Here is a 22,448-nt window from a genome sequence, read left to right as displayed (position 1 = left end):
CATGAACATGATAAACATAAACAGTGAAAAAAAAATCTGTAAATATCAGGTTCATGATGAACACACTTCCAAAATTTTGTTTTTATAGGCTGGTATCTCCTGTCAATGCTGATTTTTAGACTGGGAAACAGCAGGAGGAAAGAGTGAGGGTTAGAGGTTCATCAAACCCTCAAAGTATATCACAAACCAGAGTCAGCCAAGGTATACCACAGGGGTCACAAACCCAAACAAGACAGGTGACATACATAAAGGCAGATGCTCCTCAGCTCTAGCTAATTGGTCACCTTGCAGGAAAGCCAACTGAATGCAGCTGCCCTTGCACCTGGATTTGCATGTGAAATCTTTCTATTTTTAAAATGTTGACTACTGTAAGATTTTAAAGGCCGGGCACAGTAGCTCATGCCTATAATCCTAGCACTATGGGAGGCCAAGGTGGGAGGATCGCTTGAGGCAAGAGCAAGATACGGTCTCTACTAAAAATAGAAAAAAATTAGCCGGGTATGGTAGCATGTGCCTGTGATCCCAGCTACTCGGGAGGCTGAGACAGGAGGATCGCTTAAGCCCATGAGTTTGAGGTTGCTGTGAGCTAGGCTGATGCCACGACACTCTAGCCCAGGCAACAGAGCGAGACTCTGTCTCAAAACATATTTATATAACTGCAACAAGTTTGAAAAAAAAAAAAAGATTTTAAATACCCTGAAACCAAATAAAACATACCTGTGGGCTGACTTTGATCACCAGTTATCAGCCTCTAGTCTATACATGCTAAGGGACCCTCAGAAAAGGCTTGAAGACCAAGAAAGGGGCCAAGCAACCTCCCACAGCTCCACCATCTCCTCCACTTTCTTCCCTTCCCCATGTGCCTGGACCCATGGGACAGTGCGGCAGAGGGCTCAGGGTACCCAAGATTTTGCAGGTAATTGGGAGACATCTGTGCAATGTATCACAAAATATTTATATCATCTCTTCACTTATGCCTTCTTTACCACCACCAGCCACCCACCCACCCCCACCCTCAACCTCCTAGTCTCCATCCTCAGGGCAAGGGAGCAACACAGTTCTCTTCACAGGGCCATCCCTGGCTAACCATACAAAAAGCTCTCTCCCACCTCATTACATCTCAAGGACCACACCGGTAGGAATCTGAGCCAAATCTAGAGTCTGCACTCTACTATAAGAACTCAATAAATATTTGTTAAATAAGTTATAATAATGCCATCAAGAAAATCTGGGGTCACTACTTTATTTATATTACCTGTTACCATTTCTGTGAAAATCAAAACTTGGCTGTATAATTTTCATTTTTAAAATGCAGATGTGGCCAGGTGCAGTGGCTCACGCCTGTAATCCTAGCACTCTGGGAGGCCAAGGCGGGAGGATCACTCGAGGTCAGGAGTTCGAGACCAGCCTGAGCAAGAGCGACACCCCGTCTCTACTAAAAAATAGAAAGAAATGATCTGGACAGCTAAAAATATACAGAAAAAATTAGCCAGGCATGGTGGCGCATGCCTGTAGTCCCAGCTATTTGGGAGGCTGAGGCAGAAGGATTGCTTGAGCCCAGGAGTTTGAGGCTGCTGTGAGCTGGGCTGACACCACGGCACTCTAGCCTGGGCAACAGAGTGAGACTCTGTCTCAAAAAATAAAATAAAATAAAATGAAATGCAGATGTTTCTTTCCAGTTATAAAAAGTTATAAATGAAACTTTACATGACAACTTATAAATGTCTAATTGCATCAATCTAATTGTAACAAACATAATATCTCCAAAATGCCCTACGTAAAATCTTAGAACCACTATCAGTTTTATGAGTGAACACGCCAAATTAAACCAAGCATAGCTATTTATAACAATTTGAATAAAAAACCAAAATATAATTCTTTACAGCAATTAAACAGTTTCTTATTTAAATAAAAGTCTCAAATTAATTATTCTTCATGAGTAATTCTTCAGCTTAAAATACTATTTAAAGATTCAAGAATACAGGTATGCTCTAATTATCAAAAGAATAAAACCAATTCTTTATGAACAGTAAAAGAAAACAGGTTTCTATGTTCACAATTTCTGTATTCTTGACGACCAAGTAGGCTAGATAAATACATTGTGGAATATCTGTTTATTTGGATTATAGACATCTGTTTGGTTAAACAGTAACTTTTTATAACCAATCATATGCAGAGAAGCAAGGGACTTACTAAAATACATTTACCCAGAACCAAAAGGATATGTTTGCAATCTTCCTACCCAAAATGATAAACATTAGATAACACTGGGCTATATTCAGCCAGCTTGGATAAGGCTAATGGAATAAACAAAGAGATTGAGACCTTAGATCTAAATCTGAAAAAATTAAAAAAAGTTACAGCTTTTCACCGACCTAATATAACATAAGCTTACTTTGGTAATCTTTCAAAATTAATATCTATGCCTTCTTTCATAGTTAATTAAACAAATGTCAATATTTATCAATAATAAAATACATGACACAAATTGGTTTTTCTAATTCAACACACACACACACACAGACATACTCTTCAAAGAAATCTAGATGAGACAGCAACTTAAGGTACTTTCCAACCCCACCAAACTTGGTAAACAAATACCTAAGCAAGGATGAGGCAAGACTATGATTTAACCTCTTCTGATCTAAAGCCTGGTACTTACCAAATACCATGTAGAACAACTATAAATGTTCTTCACTACAGGAAAACCACAAAATAAAAAATCTGAATTCCTGAAATTAATATTTTAGGTGCTATTATTCACTTTACCATAGGATTCTTCAGTCCATAAAAGATTTACTAGATTTGTTTTGAATAGATAATTCTCCTGGTGCATTTAAAGTATAATTTGACTTGAAAGCATGAAGTTTTACAACTTCTAAGAAACACATCTATGTCTCTATTATAATGGTCACAAATATATATTTCAGTCCAAACACTGAAAAATATTTGTCCTACTTAACAATGTAATAAAACTACAGGTAAGATAGAAAAGACAGTCTTTGAGGTTGACAGTTACAAGATTGATGTCGTTTATCAACAGATATGTTTTCTAAGACTACATGGAGAAACAATTTTGAAGCTCAATTCAACATTCATTCAAACATTTACTGAGCATTTTTTTATATATCAAGGACTACAACTTGCTGTAGCACACAAAATAATAAAAAGCACTCTCTCTGTGTTTTTCAGGAGTCCAGAGGTAAGTGGGAAGGACAAACAAGGGTAACAATAATGGCACCAAATTCATGTCCACCACTGACTCTGTGCTAGGCACTACTCTAGTCCAGGCAACTCATTTAATCCTCACAGCAACCCTATCAGGTAGATGTTATCATCCCCATTTTGCCCATTAAAGAAAAAGATGCATTAAACTTTAAGTGCTATAATAGAAATACATAAGAAGTATAATGGTGGCACAAAGACCATTATGAAATTTTAAGAAGACAGAACTACAATGTCTTTTTTCAATTCATTTTAAAAGTGCCTCCTTTATATTTGCCTAACTTCTAAAACAATAAGGGTTGACAGTATAGCTGTGTTATATAAATGCAAATATGCTGTAAGGGTTGGTACTTTATGAACTTATAAAGTAAATCTTTCAATTACTTGACTTAAATTAAGTTGACATGCCATTTGACGTCACATCATAATCAAACTCTAGATTATTAATTTAGATTTGCTTTTGAGAGAAACAGTATAGTGGAGGGAAAGAGGAGCGTCTCATATGGATGATTGCTTCAGCTCTACAGCAATAGCTGTGGGTGTTAGGGAGGGGGCAGGGGGAACAACAGGGGAGAGCCACGGGGGAGGGGAGGGGGATCAGTCTGACAATCCAGACCAGTGAATACCTGTGCTGATACAATAGCAGGGAGCAAAAATACAGTGCACATTTGCAGACAGTATTCCAGGGCAAAAGACACAATGATTTGGGTTCAGCAGCACATACATGGTTATTGAAACTTGGAAACAGGTGCACTCAATCATGGAAAGTGTGTATAACCAGAAATCATGAGGCACTAGAGAACAGCATATCAGGGTGGGCAAAGGAAAAGAAAGGACTTGTGGGGGAGACTGAGAAAGATGGACAGACACGAAGGGGAGAAATGCAAGAGACAGCGACTTTTGAGTTAGGGAAGGAAAGTGAATTAGAGAGTGGCCACAGAGCAAATCAAATAGGAAGAAGACCAAGCACAGCCACTTGGTTTTGCTAATTCCTGTGTTAGCAGGATCAGTTTCAGTAGAGATCAGACCATAATTAGAGTCAAGACTGCTCTCTAAGGAAGTTTGGAGATAAAAGAAACAGAGACTAAACAATAATTAAAGAGGAGGAAAAAACCCACAGGGAATTGCTTAGGACAGGGTGGACCTCAAAACATTGTATAGACTCAACCAACAAGATCTCTGAACCAGCAATGGATAGAATGTGTCTGTAGTTGTGGGAACACTGTGGGTCCCTCCACTTTTGCAGCTGCAGTGGCCAGGAAGTAATTTTGTTTCCTTAAACTTGTGGCCTTTGAGTGGTGCAATCAATTCTACAGGATGGCTCCAGAGGAATTCTTCTAATAGTTCTTCTAATAGTCAAATCATCATGGGAGGTACACCTCCATAATTGTTCCAAGTGGTGAGAACATGCCCACACACTTGCATTCTGGGGCTTGCATGACCCAAATCCTATAGCAAGAATTTCCATTTTTCCAGTTCCATAATCCATGAAAAAGAAGGCAGACCAAGCAGCATCCAGATTACATTCTATTAATAAACTGCTATACAAATTCTAATCGAAAGCAACACCTTGAAACATCAGACTTTGGCATTCAACATCATCAACTCCTGCTGTTGACCTGAGGTGACTGACTGGTTGAGAGATGGGAGGCCTAATAAATGTTACTGGTTCTAAAGGTACATGCTAAAGGGCAATGGTCAGGAGTCTACACCACCTGGTCAGTCTGAAAATTTACTTATGTAATGAAGGACGATATAGTCAACCTGGAGACAGTCCTGAGGCATACATTAAACTAAATTAATGATACATGCAGACCTAGGCTTAGATTACATATCTAGCAACCATGCTGCAAATAACTGATTTAAGAAAAACCTCACTCTTGCAGCATAGATTAGCTGGGGATGAAAGAAAGAAACATCATTTCAAGAAGTTGTCTACCATAGTAAATTTGTCCCCTGGGGAGTATTATGCAAAATCAGAATGGATTCTTAATTAATATATCTTAGTCACTTTCCACTGAAAACAGATCACATAAAATATCTTGAAATGTGCAATACTCCTGTTTTTAGTATTCATTCACTCATTTATTCACTAGTTCTGTCGTTCCAAAACATTTAATGCCTATTACGAATGTACCGTAATCTACTAGATTACTTATTCAAACAAAGAGGAATAACACGCAGATCCTGCCTGAAAGTACCCACAGAGTACAGGGAAGACACGGATGTGCAAACGGAGTATCATGCCAGGCTGCATGACAAGAGCTTCCATAGAACTGAGAAGGACTGTGAGCTGTATAAACACAGTGGACCAGAAAGAGGAGCTCACAAGCAGGAGGGAGCAAGAACATGTCCACAGACAAAAGCATGAAGAAGCACCGCCATCCGGGAAGCTGCATGGATGTGGGTAGGAGGAGGAAGTGGGAAAGGACGAGAGTGGAGAGGAGGGACAAGGCCGTGTAAAGAGGGCCTTTTGTGCTATAGGGAGGAGTCTGCATTTCTTCCACACTTTTAGTCAATGTGGAGCCCATGAAGGACTTAAAACGGGAGTGATATAATCAGACTTAATTTTTAAAACCTACACTCTGATAGTAATGTGAAGACTTGATCAAAGAGGCCCAAGATTCAAGAAAGACCCAATCCCAGGAATCCAGAACGGACCAGTGCTTTCTCACCAACAGTTCCCAGATGGGCTGCATTGTAATGTGGCAACAATCATGGGAAGTCACTTTCTAGAATAGAAATGCTCTTTTCCCAAAAGGGCATCCTTTAGGTGAAGATAGCAATAACAATGACCTGCGAATTGCTACAATGTCTGAGAAGCAGAATATTCCACATTCAGCCTGTCATGGATCAGTGAGAAATTCTGTGTAGACAATTAATTTGATAAGCATGAAAATGGGGCTTGTGGCAAGAGTCAAACATGATAACTTCTGCAGAATGAGGCACAAGAACATATGGATTCTACTATATCAGGCAACAAGAGCAAAGGCTCCAACCCTACATAGAGAGAGATGAAATTACTAGTAGCCTCCTGGAAAAAAAATTTGACCTAGCAAATATACTGAGCAAATAGGAGGCACTTAACGTCTGTTCAATAAATGAACTGAAAAGTTGTAAGCATGAGGCCATAAGGAGTGTAATGTGGCTTCTTGACTCATATAACAAATGTTCATCTGTGCACCATTATTTCTGTAAAACAAAGCTTCCCAACCAGTGTGACCAGAGGGAGTTGCCTGGGCAGGACTTGGGTAGCCAGAATCTCCAGGCCAGTCGCCAACAGCTATGAGCTATAATCACAGGGTATTGAGTAAATATTATCATTTTCTCTTGGCACCATGAAGAAAGAAACAAAAGGAAGCCCTGTGCAGTAACTCCACTCTCAAGCAGGCAGTAACTGGTGCTGTCATCAGGCAAGTGGTCGCCAAGTGCGGCTCTAACTTCCATCAAGAAGGCTAAGGTAACGAAGTGGCCCAGGTTTGGCAGTGTGTAAAAGCACAGGGTCAAGGCAAGAACAGCTTGACATTCCGGAAAATATCTTCATACTGACAAAACTACCTCACAGAAAGTTGGGGGTTTCCCCTCCCACAAAAAAGGAATGCTTTATTGGGGGAAGAAGATGGCAGATAGAAAATAGCTCAGAGAAAGAAGTCAAAGTAATTTCTCAGTTTTGACGTAGTTTTTGAACTTTAAGCTCCATCTAATCTCCAAGAGGGTATTTAAGGCAGCGCCTTGAAATCGCATGGGCCAAGTTTTGAATGGGGTAACAAATGTAAGCCACAGTGATGAAGCACCCCCAAATGCTGCCACTGAAGCGCCATTTCTCTGCATTTCTTCCCTCACCCCCAACTAACAACAGGGTACTGCTACAGGCTAACACTTCCTCTGTGCTTCTCTGTGAGTTCATCTGCATATGGCCAACATAGGGACACCATCGAAAATGGCAAGCCTTCTGGCAAACAGTGGAAAGCCTCTCAGGGACAACTAAAATAACCAACTAAAGACATAACTTCAAATTCTCTCTGATGAATAATGACTACTTAAGAGTAGCACCATTAATGATTGCTGGTGTTTAGGCAAGGTATTGTTTGGTAAGGACAGTCACCCTGCCAAAAAGAGGGGAAAAAAAAGTTGACTAAAGGCAAACTTTATATATGGGTGCTACTTCAAGGTCTTTCAAGGATAATATTATCCTACACTAGCATTAACCACTAAACTTTATTACTGGAGAATGTACAGTTCCTCACACATCCATAGGTACATAATTTAATTGCATGCTCAAGCTCTCTCACCTTCATTATTTCTCCCTAGGACAAAAGGTCTATTTTTATTCTTCTGAACTGAATTGATCAATGGCTAGAATTCAAAGGAGTGGCTGTTTTCTTAGTTTTCAGATTCTTTGAGAATACCTTAAGAAATCTATTGGGAAAATACAAATGTTTTGACACTGATTCTGAGAGGAAGCTTTTGGACCACTACCTTGTAGTTACTTTTCTGAACCTTCCCAGCATAGCTGCCAGAATTATATCTGTTTGATAAGTGCAATGTGAGGAACTGCACAATTCCACAACAGCTTGGCAAAGGACCCGGAAAGACCACATTTTGGAAGATACTTTTGTAAGATGGAAACCAAGGCCTGGTGTTGTTTATCAAAACTTAGTAGGCCATTTGCAAGTTACATGAAAATAAAGCAAGAGCCTGAGGTCTCACCCCAAGCCTTCTAAATATGACAGGGCCTTGAAATTAACCCTCATGTGAACAATTATATCATATGAAGCAAGGATATGTAAGCTGTTCTGCCTCTCCTAGGCTTCATGTCACTCCGACGGACATGAGTACATTGTACATTGGTACATGTACATTGATTCTTGCAGAATCTGTACTCTAGCTACATGTGGCTACTGTGTCTTGAAAAGCGGTTAGTCCAAACTAAGCTATGCCATAGTATAAACTACACACTGGGTTTCAAGGCTAAATTCAGAGGGGAAAAACGTGTAAAATACCTCACTAATAATTTTTACATTTGTTGAAATGACATTTCAGATATATTGTATTAAGTAAAATATATTATTAATATTAATTTCATTATTCCTTTTTAGTTTTTCCAAATGTGGCTACTAGAGTATTTAAGACATATATATGAGACTCTCATATTTCTATTGAACAGTGCTGCTTTAGACCCTTGAATTCCAGGAGGAAGATAGATATAACCTTTTGCAGAATGAGCAGAGGTATCTGTAGACTTTATACAAGCATTTCCCATGTTCTGCTGACCTCATCATTAGTAGCATTTATAAGTAGCATTCTTATCATAAGATTCCCCTTTAATCTCACATACAGATACAGCCTTATAGGTTTAGGCTTTTTCTTGAGCCATATTATATATTAGGTGTATTTAGTAAAAAAGTGCCTTTGAAAAGCAGCATCCTGAACATCCCCTAATCATCTAAGGCTTACATTCTCACCAATTGCTGTCAACAATCAAATTTTACTTTGAAAACTACAATACCTTCCTTGGAATAGCAACTTTGTTGGAGCCAATGAAATGTATGAATTTGGCTATTCCACAAGCCCACCAAATGTCCAGACTCACTAGACCAGGGCAAATAGCAAGAGAAGTTATGACAGCAAATGACTGGGCTCGTGGATTGTCAGAAAAGAGTTCCTTTATGTATTCATTTATTCCTTAAGCAAACATTTATGAAATGCCTACCAACTGCCAATCACACTTTTATTGCGGATTTCTATTCTATAGGCTTTATAATAGAACAGATAAATCATTCTCAAAAAGGAAGTTGACAGAAAACTTTTCAAATGTTCATCAAAACTGACTGTTCCCTCTTGACACCTGGGTCGTTATCATTGTCAATTCAGGTGAACGAATGACCACATTCTTCCAGATTTTTGCTTGTTTGGTTGTTTGTTTTCCAAGAATGAAATTGTATTGTCTGCTTCAGGTTTTTCAACAACTTTTTCAACTAACCCTCAGCAGCACCATTAAAGTAGAGAGAGAGAGAGAGAGAGAGAGAGAGAAGTGAAGGAATAAATAAAATATCAACTATTTTTTTCTCTTTAGTGTGGTGTTTGTTCCTTCCTCTCTATCACCTACCCGGATCTCTCCCTTAACTGAAATGGCTTTAGTGTTTTACCATATATTTTTCTCCATGCTCACGTACATGGGGCAGAGATCCAAGTTTTGGAAGGCCCTGAAACTTATCTAATTTGGGGGCTTACTTTAAAAATACAAAATTATTAACACAAAATTAGGTATATGACCTTAACAGGTGTCCATGCAAGTGGACAGAGGTTGGAGGGAATTTCTAAAATTTAAGTTTCATTAGCTTCAAAGTAAATCACCTCTGGTCATATAATACAGATATATACCTACATGTATGGAATGAGGATATTGTTTGTTTTATTAAAAAGGGATTATAAGCACTCTTCTGTATCTTTTCTTTTCGACAATACATTATAGAAATCATTCCAAGACAAGTGCTATAGTTCAATTCATTTTTCTGAATGACTACATAACATGACATTATTTATATATACTACACATTATCCAACCTTCTCCCTTATAAGTGCATATTCCCTTTGTTTCTAGTTTTTTGGAGAAAGGGTTCTTTTGCCACTACTAAAAATGCCACCAAAAAATGCTTTTATGGTATAAAACAGAGAACCCTCTTTGGTGATTGTTAATAAATTGCACTAAATTTGTTAATTTGGGGGAGAAATAGCAGTTTTATGATGTTAAGAATTTCTATCCAAGAACACAGTATATGTTTTTCCATTTGGTCATAACTCCAGGCACAGGGAATTTATAATCCAATAAGGAAAATAAAGCTTGTACACAAATAGCCATGATGTAAGAAAAATGGAAAGTACAAACTGCAACACATGAAATTGAGGGGGAGGGAATACTTCAGAGGAGACCTGATCTGTGTAGAGTTTGAACACACACAAAGTGGGGGAGAGAAAAGGTTAAAGGAGATGGGGATCCGGGAGAAAGCAAGCTCAGCCAGGGCACAGAGATATTCAGAAAACAGTCAATAAGCAGCTCGCAGGGGCTGGAACACACGGTGTGTACAGGGAAGAAACAGGAGAGGCTGAAAAGCAGGCTGGAGATCATCACAGCTAAGAATGCCAGGACAGGGGAGTTTATCCTCATTTTAGCAGGGCAAGAGGAGCAAAAGGCAGTTTGGGGGCCAAGAACAAGACAAGATGAGAGCTCTGTTTTAAGATCGCTCAGTCAAGTGTGTGCCAGACAGGCTGGGAGGAGAGGGGACAGTGCTCGGGTAGAGAACGGTTATAATATACAGTCCACAGGAGAAGGTGTGAGACCTGACCCAGGGGACAGGAAGAAAGAAAGAGTGGAAAGGGGAGATATAATACATCCTGTGGTACCAGCAACAGGAATTCAAATGCTCACTAGATCAGGGAGGAAAAGAAAATGATGTTTCTAGTCTTGAGCCTGAGTGAACAGTAGGATGGCAATGCCATTAACAAACAAAGCAGAAGACCACATTTGGGCAAAAGATGATCAATTCCTTTTCAGATATGTTAAATTTAACATGTAAGCATGATATTCAAGTAGATATATCCTGGACTAGATCCCAAAATGTGAGGGCTGCCCTTGTCTTACTAAGGACCGTAATAAATCGCATTACTCATCTGGAGAAGCCCAACAGATGAGCTCACTTCCAGAGAATGTCGAGCCTACTCACATTCTACAGGCTTCTCATCTTTTAGGAAAAGTTAACTACTTCTAGACTCCTCCTTATACTACTCAGAAAGTGCTCTTCTTCATCATATCCTATGGCACAACTTAGCTCGGATACCCTTTGCGTAAACTCTGCACTAGTGAGCAGGCAAGAAGACTGTATTCGAAAACTTTCTAATGATGCCATGGGAAAAAATTTCAGCCAACTTTTAGAACTAAGTAATTCAGCCATATTTCAAAATAAAATTTATAAAGTCAACAATATGATAAGGCACAAATCCAGTTTTGTTTTAAAATAAAAGTAGCATATAATTTAATTACCCAACTATACTTTTAAACTGTTTTCTCTTATAAACTCAAGGTACAAAGTGACTATCAATAAAAGTTTGATAAGAGAATAGATAGATAGATAGAATGTTCCTAAACTAAAATTTTGGTGACTCCTGGTTCAAAGGCAATAACCAAAGCTGAAAGGACAAAGCTGACAACTATAGAAAACTCCAGGATGCTCTCCTTTAGCAGCCACTCACTTGGCAATACCTGAGCATGAAAGGGGAAAAAAGAAATTAATAGGCATGAAATTATGTTTTGCAAAATATTTAAAAGTACAAACCTCATAATGTTCATATTCATCCACATCAAATGTCTCAAAGTCAAAAAATCCATGTTGTAATCCCTAAAAGCAGAATTTGAGTTAGCTTTTCCACACTAAATTGATAACATCTACGATACATTTCTGGAACTCCTACTTACAAAATGATCCTTACTGACCTAGAAGAGAAAGCTTGAAACCTTTGATTTTTTAATGCATATCTAGCAATCATCTTATAACACTGGTACTATAACCTTAAGACTGTCTTAGAAGTGAAACTAAATATTCTTAGAATGACATGAAAATATGGCCCACAAAAGATGTCTCTTGAATTCTAATTTACATTAGTTTTATATGTAAAATTAATTATGCACATAAAATGGAATATAGTAAATTTACAGTTAAAACCCATTGGGAACTATACCTATGACAGAATATATCATAGTGATTAACATCTCAGATAGGAGAAGAAAAATCAGTTACTTTTAGGAGGTTTTATTTTCCTCTTATCATAATGAGATATTTGGAGAGAAAAAAAAAGATATTTTTACTTTTCTTTTTTCCTTCCCACCCCCAAATAGTTTTACCTAATAGATACTTATTTGTTCCTAAAACTCTACCTTGGGAGAATTTGTTTCATGGTGAAACTTTCTGACAAAGTAAAAGTATACCTGACTGGTCTTACAATTTAAAAGGAAGAACTGATATTTTTAACAACACAAAGAAAAACTTCATACTCCTTTTGTAACTAATGACTTAGAACTTTTAACAACTATCCCTTACTCAGATCTAATATTTTAAAGAGGACAAAGAGTCTTTTATTTTATAAAAGGTGAAGCTATACAGATTACAATAGAATATAAAACCACAAGTACATTTAAAAGTTACATGATCAAGTCATTAAAAATAGAAAAAGTAAGTTAAGCTCCAGCACATCTATCTTTGAGAACACTTTAGAGACCAGTGTTTTTTTCAAAACATAGACCATGGACCATCTGCATCAGAAACACTTAGGGTAACTTAGATTAAAAAAAAACAGATTCCTGGGCCCCATCCCAGAACTATTAAGTCAGATTCTCTAGGGATATAACTCAGGATCAGCATTTTAGCATGTCTTCCCAGGTGATTCTTATACATGCCAAATTCTGACAACACTGGTTTAAACAACCCTTAGAGTAAGCAGAACAAATTATTTAAATTATTCCACCTTTAAAAAAAGAAAGAAAAAACAACCTAGTTAATCCATAGGCACCATTCCAGAGAAAACAGTGAGAAAAATAGATTCTGAAGGATCCACTTTTCTTTGTTTCTCTTTATTTTCGAAGTGTTTGTGTATGTCTCTGTGTATAGTAGTTCACATAACATATAAACTATGCTGATGATAATTTCAGTGTATCAAAATCAGAAAAAAATATGCTTCCTAAAAGGCAAAAATGTGGCCAGATTCTATAAGCATTCTTAGAAGGGTACTACTCATTCCCATAAAAATAGGCCAGAACGTGGTGCCTTATGTAAGAGAATGGACATTCAGGAAATGTTTCAGTTGCTTAAAGACCTGTTAAACAATCTATCAGATCCTCTAAAATCTCATCTGTATTTGAGTAAAACCCCAACATTTGATGAAATAATAAGTTTACAGAAGACCTTATTTATAAACAAAGTCACACCTTTCCTCTACAACGGGAAGGATGTACGTATCTATAGCAAGTTATTAGTTACCATAATAACAGGGAGGGATATCCCAATGTGAACTCTGTGAATTTCATAAGTGTTAAAAAGAAATGGCCTGTACCAGATGGTAGGAAAGGCAAAATAATAATGGTAACAATAAATAAATAATTTTTCCCCTCAGGCATATTTTCTAAGTGCTATAATTATGGATCATATGTTGGGTTATATCTCCATAAAATTTCTTAACTGGTATTACTGGAAGTGCATTTTGGTGATATCATTTACAAGGGTAGGCTAGATTATTTCCATTGTTTTTTAAGTGAAAAGAAAAATATTTGAAAACTATTTTAAAGTTTGAGAGGGTTTAAATTCATTTTAAAATGAAATATCAAAGTCAGAAACAACCATGCATAAAACAGGTAGCATATTTATCATAATGATTTTCTCAACTGAAAACATAGCAAAGTTGGTTTTATATTACATCAAATAAAAGAAATGAGCTACAACTGCTACCAATACTGTATTTCTAGTCCATGGTGACCCTTGCCAATGGGTTACATAATACATATATTCTTGATGGATATCAAATCATGGCTATATGTTCAAGATGGAATTATGTAATTTGAGCTCTCACTAGAATTTACAGTATAGCTTGCATGACTTCTCAGATTGTAAGTTAATATTTCTAAAACATATTGCAAAAGCTCTCAAAAAAAAAATACATATATACTAAATAACTACACTTTGGTTCTCAATTCTTACAGTGCATCAAATCACCTGGAGGGATTGTTCAAACATACTGCAAGGCCCCAACCCCAGAGTTTTGATTCAGTCGCTCTGGGGTGGAGACCAACTAACAGAGGAAAACACTGGCTTAGATAACTTCCTGTCTTTCTCACACCAAGATCAAGCTTGATAATGAAGCTCAACAATGAAGCTGACAAGCCATGTCACAGGCACAGCAGCAGATGGAGGTGATAAATCTGTCCTAGAACATAATTAGTTTAAATGAGAAAGAAAGGCCCTTCTCTCCCTCCCCCTAGTTTGTCCTATTATCTGTATTTTACAAATCAGTCATCATTCAAGAATTGAAAACCTTCTACTTACTGGTTCCCCTTTCTTCTCTCCTAACCACAAATAAGGATGTTGAGATTATTCCTTGTTCATAGTTTTAAACTACTGTGTCAATTACAGCAAGGAGAATTATTACCTTTCTGATTCCCTGCAAACAGTCGAGGATGGTGAGACTGTAAGTGCAATTTCCAAAGGAAGCATCCCTATAAACATAAATAAACTCAACATTAAAAACTTTGCACGTAGAACATTCAAATAATAAAATACCAAAGTCAGTTGGAGACGTGTTTGTTTGGCTTCACAGCTATCAACATGGCAAACTTATATATTATATCCTACTAGTTAACTACTCCTGCAGCTTAACTGAAACACTTCTGAAATTGCTCTAATCTAATAGGCAGAATTAATAAGAAAGTAGATTCACAAGCCTGGGCTCCAGGGTCAGACTGACTTGGTTCCACTTCCAGCCCCACCAGGGACTGCTCAGGAACTTGTCATTTTACCTCTATAAGTCTTGGTTTCTTCGTCTGTGAAATAAAGTTAATGATACTAGCTATCATTCATAGGGTTCTTGTCAGATTATATTAAGAAAATATGTAAAGTCAGCTGAGAGTGGGGGCATGCATTTGTAGTCCCAGCAACTCAGGAGGCTGAGGCAGAAGGATCACTCTAGCCCAGAAGTTCAAGTTCAGCCTGGGTAACATAGCAAAACCTCATCTCTAAAAAAAATTTTTTAATAAAAATAAATAAAATATGTAAAGTCCTTCATATTCCTGGCACATAGGAAACACTTAATAAATATTATAACCATTATTAACAGTGAGTTGAATTGTTTAAGTAAAACATTCATCATCACAAGAGGTATTCTAGCAGAGAAACAAACTCCTATCAGAATATGGCAAATACAAGCATTAAAAGATAAGGGGACACTGTATGTAGGTCAACAGAACCTAGCAGGTGTTTTCATGGATTAAATGCCATGCCTCTCCTACCAAAAAAAAAAAAACAAAACAATGTAGTCAAGCTTCTAAACAATCTCCTCTCAGAGTCACTAGGATCCACGAGAGCTTCTAATGCATCATGAAGTGCTCGATCAAAAGGAGGGGGAACCCACTGCACCGAAAATTGAGTGCTTCATACTTTATTTAAGTTTTTAGACCAATTTAGCAGACCTGCTTTAGGCAACATGAAACTAAAGTATCAAGTTCAGGTCAGTTAAGCAAGAACTGGCACCAGAGCTTTAACACTAGCAATGTTCCAAGGTGTCCACGGCAAGAAACTTGACCCCAAGGCTCTCAGTCTCTCTGCCCAGCCCCCACTGCTGACCTGCTGAGGCAAGGAGCAGAGCTGTCAGGCACCTGCCCCGACAAAGTCAAATCAACTACATACACAACATCAGCCATCCAGGACGGTGTCAATAGATGTTCTTTGGGGAGAACACAATCTTTAAGGGCTTTAACACATAATTAGCATAAAACAAAGCCTTTTATCACTAACCATCCAAGGTAACTTGGACCTATGGCCGCTAAGCCATGAATTAAAATGTAATTTCATCATCACTGAGTTTCAACATCCTAACAGCCTAATATAAAAATAGTAAGTTAGCAAAGCAACTCAACAGAAATGTTTCTTAAGTCCTGAAACTTCAAAGTTATTCCAGATATTTAAGTCTGATTTCAAGAGGAGGTTTTATTGTTTTTGTGTTTGTTTTTAAATACCATCAAATTCGTGTGTCAGAAAAAACAAAATAGTCTCCTTTACAAATATCTTACAAAGATGTAAACCATACATTAGGAAGCAAATTTTAATGGACTATGCCAAAGAAAATAGTATCTGGGAATCTAAGATAAAATATTAGTTTATATAAATAACCACACATTCCCTTGCAGACACTTGACTTTTTGGGACAAAGGCTCAGAATCTTTGTGCCATGGACCCTTAGTGATCTGAAGAAGTCCGTGGACCCATTTTTTGAGAATAATGTTTTTAATGCACAAAATAAACTACATAGGATCAACAGAAAACTAATTCAGTTCCATTTAAAGTTAGTAAAATATTTTAAAACAAATTTATAATACTCCAATATGTACTTTTTAAATTAATATATAACAAGATCTAGTGGCAATTCTAATACTCTACTATAATTTTGAGGAAAGAATGAGCATAAATAATATTTTAAGATATAACAACTTTAACATGATATAAAAATTTCTGTGATTTCTATTGTGACAAATTCACTTATATTGCTAATACTACTACAGTTTATATCCAACATTCATAATTGAATGTACTCTTACAAGTATTAGATAAGGTTAGTGTTAATAAAGATATAATTGTTTTTCTCATCTAAATTCACTGACTGAATTCTCGCCACAGACCCTAGATTAAAAACTACTGCTTTAATTTTTTTTAAGCGGTTAAAAAATGTATACGTATTTAAAAAGAGTGAAATCAAATTATGAGAAGTGCAGATACCCCTTATTCTTTCAAGTATATCTTCCCACCTCTAGACTCAGCCAAACAATGTCATAAATATGAGTTTTCTGAGAAAGCTCCAGACCTAGTCTTTCTGAATGTCTGCAAAGTATGGTGAGACTGTGATGACATCTCTTGTCCTATCACAGCCACAATTGTTACCAGTGACTGAAAAGAGAGCTCTGGTGACTTAGTGATCAAATCTGCTGGCCTGTAAAGCTAGGAGGGAGAGTTAATAAGCCATCTGACAAAATTAGGATACAAATCAGTCACAGCGGGCTGGAAAGATACCCACAAGTTTACAAATTGAAATATAATGAAAGATGCAATAAAATTAAGTCATATCCTCCAGACTGAGGAAAGGAGATGACACATCTTTTTTGAGTGCCTACTGTGTTGGATAATACTAAATGCATTAGCACATTTAACCCTCATGACAGCCACATAGTGACACTAGGTTCCCAAAGCCTGACCCCCTAGACTGGACAGAAAAGAAATGGTTTATTTTAGCATGTGGCTCATACATAGTCACAGGGGAGTAACTATAACAGTGAAGGGACACACAACTGTGTTATATATTCTCTTGGGGGAGAAAAAGACAGGAAAGGTAAAAATGGAAGATTGAACCCATGTATCTACCAAAACCCCACTAAAAAGAGAATTTTTAAAAGGCATCTTTTTTTTTTTAATGGCATCCAAGAAGGGCAAGGAGAATAAAAGAAGAGACAATAAAATTTTGAAAGGTGGAAGTCAGATGGACGAGTGGTAAATAAGTTAGAAGACCAGGAAAACTGAATACTAAGCTGACAGTGAAAAGATCAGAGATGGTTGTCACAGTAAACACCAGATAAGTCTCAAAAGGCTTGGGAATTAGCAGCACTGGGTTCTTATGGAAGTGAGAATAAAGGACAAGACTAGATTAAAAGTTCATTTAAGAAGCTGAGAGATTTTACTCTATGAAAGCAACATTACCTCCCATTTAATAAGTCAATCTTCCCTGTTGATTTTTCTCAACCCACTAATATAGTTAGAACTATCTCAGAACAAGTTAGCCCTAGAAGGCAGCAAGATATCTGCCCCACATCTTGTTCAAACTGGAATTGGAAGAACCCTCTTGAGAAATTTTTTTTTACCTGTGTTATAATATGAACTGGAGGTCAAGGGTTAGGAAAACACCAGGCTCTATTAACCTCAAAATCCCTTCCTACTCTGAGATTATATCACTAGTCAACACTACTGATCATCTCTTTCCTCTCCCTCTCTCTCTCCTGGGTCTTTCCCAACAGAATTTAAACATTTTCAGGTCTCTACTATCTTTAAAAAGAACAAATCATCTAAAACTTCCTTAACTCTACATCTTCCCTCAGCTATCACTCCGTTTGGCCTCCTCTTTGAAACAAGATTTCTCTAAAGAATTACTCATCTTCCTTCGTAAAGTGTACAATTCAGTGGTTTTTAGTATATTCATAATGTTGTGCAGTATCACCAGTCATTCCCACACATTTTTTAATCATACCAAAAAGCAACTCTGTATTTATTTGCAGTCACTCCCCATTCTCCCTCCTCTCAGCCCCTGGAAATCTACTAATTTATTTTCTGTCTCTCTGGATTTACTTATTCCAAGCCCAAGGAACATTTTGCCAGCATCATCTTACTTAGTATGTCAGCAATAAGTAACTCCCCTCTTTGAATACTCTCTTCTCTTGGTTCCCGGATTTTCCTTTTACTTTTCTTAACACTACTTCCCAATCTCCTGTGCAAAATCATCCTTCACCTCTCAGTCTTTAAAAGTTAGACCCCCTCCAGGTTCAATTTCAGGCTCAAATTCGTCTCACTCCATACTCCCTCCCTAGACCAGGGGCTCTCAAACTTTAGTGTACATCAGCATCACCTGGGCACTTCCTTTAAACACAGATTTCGGGGCGCCACCTGAAATCTCTGATTCAACAGCCCTTAGGAGGGCCTGAGAATTTGCAAGTTCCCAGGTAGTGCAGATGCTGCTGCTAGGAGGACAGTATCATCTAAACCACCATCTATCTGCCGATGCCCCTTAAATTCATCTCTCTGGCACAAACTCCTTGTTAAACCTTCAAAAATAGTATAGCCCACCACCTATATTTCATTTCCATATTGGCTTCCTAAAGGTGTCTCAAACTCACTGTGTAAGAAGGACCTCTTGAATCTGCCGCCATTCCCAAAAAACAACAGCAACAATAATCTGGTCCTGTAGCACTCCATGTCTCGGTAAAAGACGGTTCCCACAGTCGCTCAAGCTAGAACCCAGAAGCCCCTCCTTTCTTTCATTCCCCTTATCCTATTTGTCACTATGCACCATTGTTTTGGCCTCTTAAAAATCTCTTGAATGCGCTTTACTCTCCAAATCCACTGCCTTCCTACACCCTAATCATTTTTCTTCACTGAAGCCAGAGTATTATTTTTAAAAGGCAAATCTGATCTGGTCACTCTTTGGGTATAACCCTTCACTGGCTTCCCATTGCTCTCAAGGTAAAGTTCAAATCCTCAATGTGGCCAGAGGCCCTGGGATATCTGGCTGTGCCTTCCCTGAGCTCCTCAGACGGGCACTGGGCTCTTCCCCCAGAACCTGCACATCTGCCAGTCACCTGTTCTTCTACTCCCCTTTGCCTTAGGTTACCCTCCTCAACCTTCAGATCTCAGCTCCAAGATTACTTGTCTTGGGTGGAAAATCTCTAACCTCACCCTGGCTAGGTCAGGTCCCCAAACGTTTTTTGTCATTGACTTAACTACAGTTTGAAATTATACCCTGGTGTGCTTATTTTCTCTGCCTCTCTATATATAATAGTCTTAAAGAAGGCAGGAGCTATACATTTTTTATTCACTGTGTATCCTTAGCACCTGGCACAAAACAGATAATAAACGTTTTAATTAAGTAAAAGAGCTTGGGAGTGCATCCCAAAAAAAATTTCTGTAATTTTCTATGATTGCTTTCGTTAACTCAAGTAGCCTAACACCTCAATCCTCACTAACAAGAAAAGCTTTTTTGCATTAACCCAAAATCCCTTCCATCCATTTAAGATCATTTCCTCTGTTCTTTGCCAAAGAGCATTAATTGAATAAAGCTGAGAGCAGTAATGCTCAAGGTAGTTTTCTCTTCCTTTGTCAACTAGCATTAAACACACTGGTTTATTTTAACCCAGATGCTTTGGAGGGCTACAAAGAACTTTTAGGATTTAAATCACTGTAACAGTGTGCTAAAAAGTTTAAACTCTCAGTTTTTTAATTGTAGTTACAGTTCCCAATTGCTTACTTAACTCCTGGTTTGCTTTTTCATTCATTCATTCATACATTCACTCATTCATATTTATTGACCCACATATCTACTGAGTAGAATAAGAAAACATGTATTTTTTCACCTCCCTCATAAAGAAGGGGAAAAATTTGCACACCCCTTCCTGCCTGGGAAGACTCAGCTCTTACCCTTATCTGTCATGATAGTTTTACCATGTATTGCATTACTCTGCTAAACAGGTAAACACAGGCTGCTCTTCATTCAGGAGATCAGGTAATATCCAACCACCCAGGGTTTCTAATCATTCATCTCTGCTGAAGAATAAATCATGTGTCTCTAACCCCCAATACAGAAGACTAATGTTACAACCAACAGTTGTCTATAAACATCCAAATACAAATTTAGCTCAGTCTCATGTTTGGTCATCTAAACTCCATCCATCCCAGAAATTCTATCTTTCTAAATGTGATTTCTGGCATAATAATCAACTGAACCATAAAGCTATTATTATGTGATTATAAAAATCCATACAACTATGACCTTGGAGGAGGTTTATAGTTAATAAATATTTGTTGAATGAAAAACTAAAGGAATGAATATTTGAATAGAGGGAGTCAATTGGGATTTTTTTGTTCATTTTATGTTTTTTGCATTTATTTTGCAGAAAAGCAGTAGAAGAAAAATTAAATGTAGGAAAACTAGAATCACCATCAACAATTAGATACTAAAAGAAAGGGTCTGACTTGACTCTTTGTTGTCCTAAAGCTGTCTGGTACAGGCTCTCAACAGTCAATTGTTAAATATTCAGAAATTTCAAGAGCTCAGCAGTGATGGGTGTATTTACACCATGAAGTTGAGCCTTTACTTATAGAGCCAGTTTACCAATACACCACTGCTTGTAACCTAAGAACCTAAGAAATTACTCAGAATGAAGCGACCTTATAAATATTAATAATGGAAAGATGAAACCAGAGAGGAAAGAACATATTTACACAAAACAATAAGAAAGCACTTCTATAATAGTAATGAAGTTGTTCAAAATGAGGAAAGAAGAGAGAACAGAGGCACAATATCTACAATGTGGAGACTACACTAAACAATTAAAAAAAAAAGCACTGATGGAAAAGAGACTAAGAAATATTGGGAATGACTATGATCTACATATGTCTTGATTCCATGATTCTCTGGATAACAAGTAGTTAGAAGGTATGTAAAATCTGCAGCACAATGGGTTAGAAAGGATATGAAAGGTCATCTAAGGACCCTTTTAAGCATGGAACTGAATCCCATTCTCACAACCACCATAAGACCGTGAGCTTCATTAGGATAGGAAATGTGTCTTTTATGTCTGTGTGCCCAGAGTATAGTACAGTGTTGAGCACATTACTGTGTTATAGATGTTGTTGAATGAATAGAGGAATGAATAAATGATCATTACCAGGAATTCATTCAGCTTATGCCTGAATACCTCTAGTGGCTGGGAACTACTGACATTTTAAAACAAAAATTATATAAAACAATCTTTAATTATATGCTATGTACAGTAGCAAAAACATACTCTGGATCACTGCTGTCCAATAGAAATATAATGCCAGCCACAAAAGAAAGCCACACATGTGATTTAACTTTTTCACAACCATATTTACATAAAGAAGAAAAAAGTAAAATTAATTTTAATAACATAGTTTGTTTAATCCCATATGCCCACAATATTATCATTTCAGCACTAATCAACATAATTATGAATAAGATATTTTACATTCCTGTTTTATACTTAATCTTTGAAATCCAATGTATATTTTAAATTTATAACCTATATCAATTTGGACTAGACAAATTGCAAGTGCTCAATAATACATACAGCTAGTAGCTACCATACGGGACAGTTCAGCCCTAAGACTATATTGTGTGTACACTTGGGAACTAGGCAATGCCTAAAATACTTTACACAGTTATCCACAGTACACCCTGCTTCCAGTCTCTAAACAAATCCATGACATGTACGTACCAGCCACCAGGAAAAGAAAGAGATACTCGCTTATATTATTGAGGACTACAAGATGAAAATATATTTGGTGAGAATTAGTGAGGAGAACAAAACCATCTCCCACTCATGAAAGAGCAAACTCAAATGGCTTCATGGAACAGGGCCAAAAGCTGAACACAACCAGTACCTAACAGAAAACATAACACCGAATCTCCTGCTTTTCAGATTTAACACAAGGCTATACATTAATCACTTCGCTTATCTCAAGAAACAGAGATAATGTGAAAATTCAATTCTTAAGTCATAGCTTAAAAGGTCACATAAAATCAGCAGAATAGAATCTGTCTAGAACTAGCAAAAACACCAGAAAAACAGATCAAGAGCTGTGCTCTGGGCCTTTGATCAATATTTGACTGACACCCATTTAACCACGTTA

At 37.3% G+C, this 22,448-nt stretch overlaps 1 protein-coding gene across 4 annotated transcripts in view; it reads right to left on the bottom strand.

The window, feature by feature from the left end:
- CDC14A (cell division cycle 14A) overlaps positions 1-22,448 on the bottom strand; it is a 169,242-nt gene that overhangs the window by 69,168 nt on the left and 77,626 nt on the right. For all 4 annotated transcript variants that reach the window (XM_069478288.1, XM_069478290.1, XM_069478289.1 and 1 more), the window contains exons 6-7: positions 14,419-14,485; positions 11,559-11,621 (exon numbers count right to left, since the gene is read on the bottom strand). In XM_069478288.1, coding sequence (XP_069334389.1) covers positions 11,559-11,621; positions 14,419-14,485 — 130 coding nt within the window. The remainder of the gene's footprint in view (positions 1-11,558; positions 11,622-14,418; positions 14,486-22,448) is intronic.

Source organism: Eulemur rufifrons, chromosome 8, assembly GCF_041146395.1.
Source record: "Eulemur rufifrons isolate Redbay chromosome 8, OSU_ERuf_1, whole genome shotgun sequence".
In the NCBI taxonomy this organism is placed as follows: Eukaryota; Metazoa; Chordata; class Mammalia; order Primates; family Lemuridae; genus Eulemur; species Eulemur rufifrons.
Note: the sequence above shows the minus strand (reverse complement) of the source record. Positions and strands in the feature narration are given on the sequence as shown.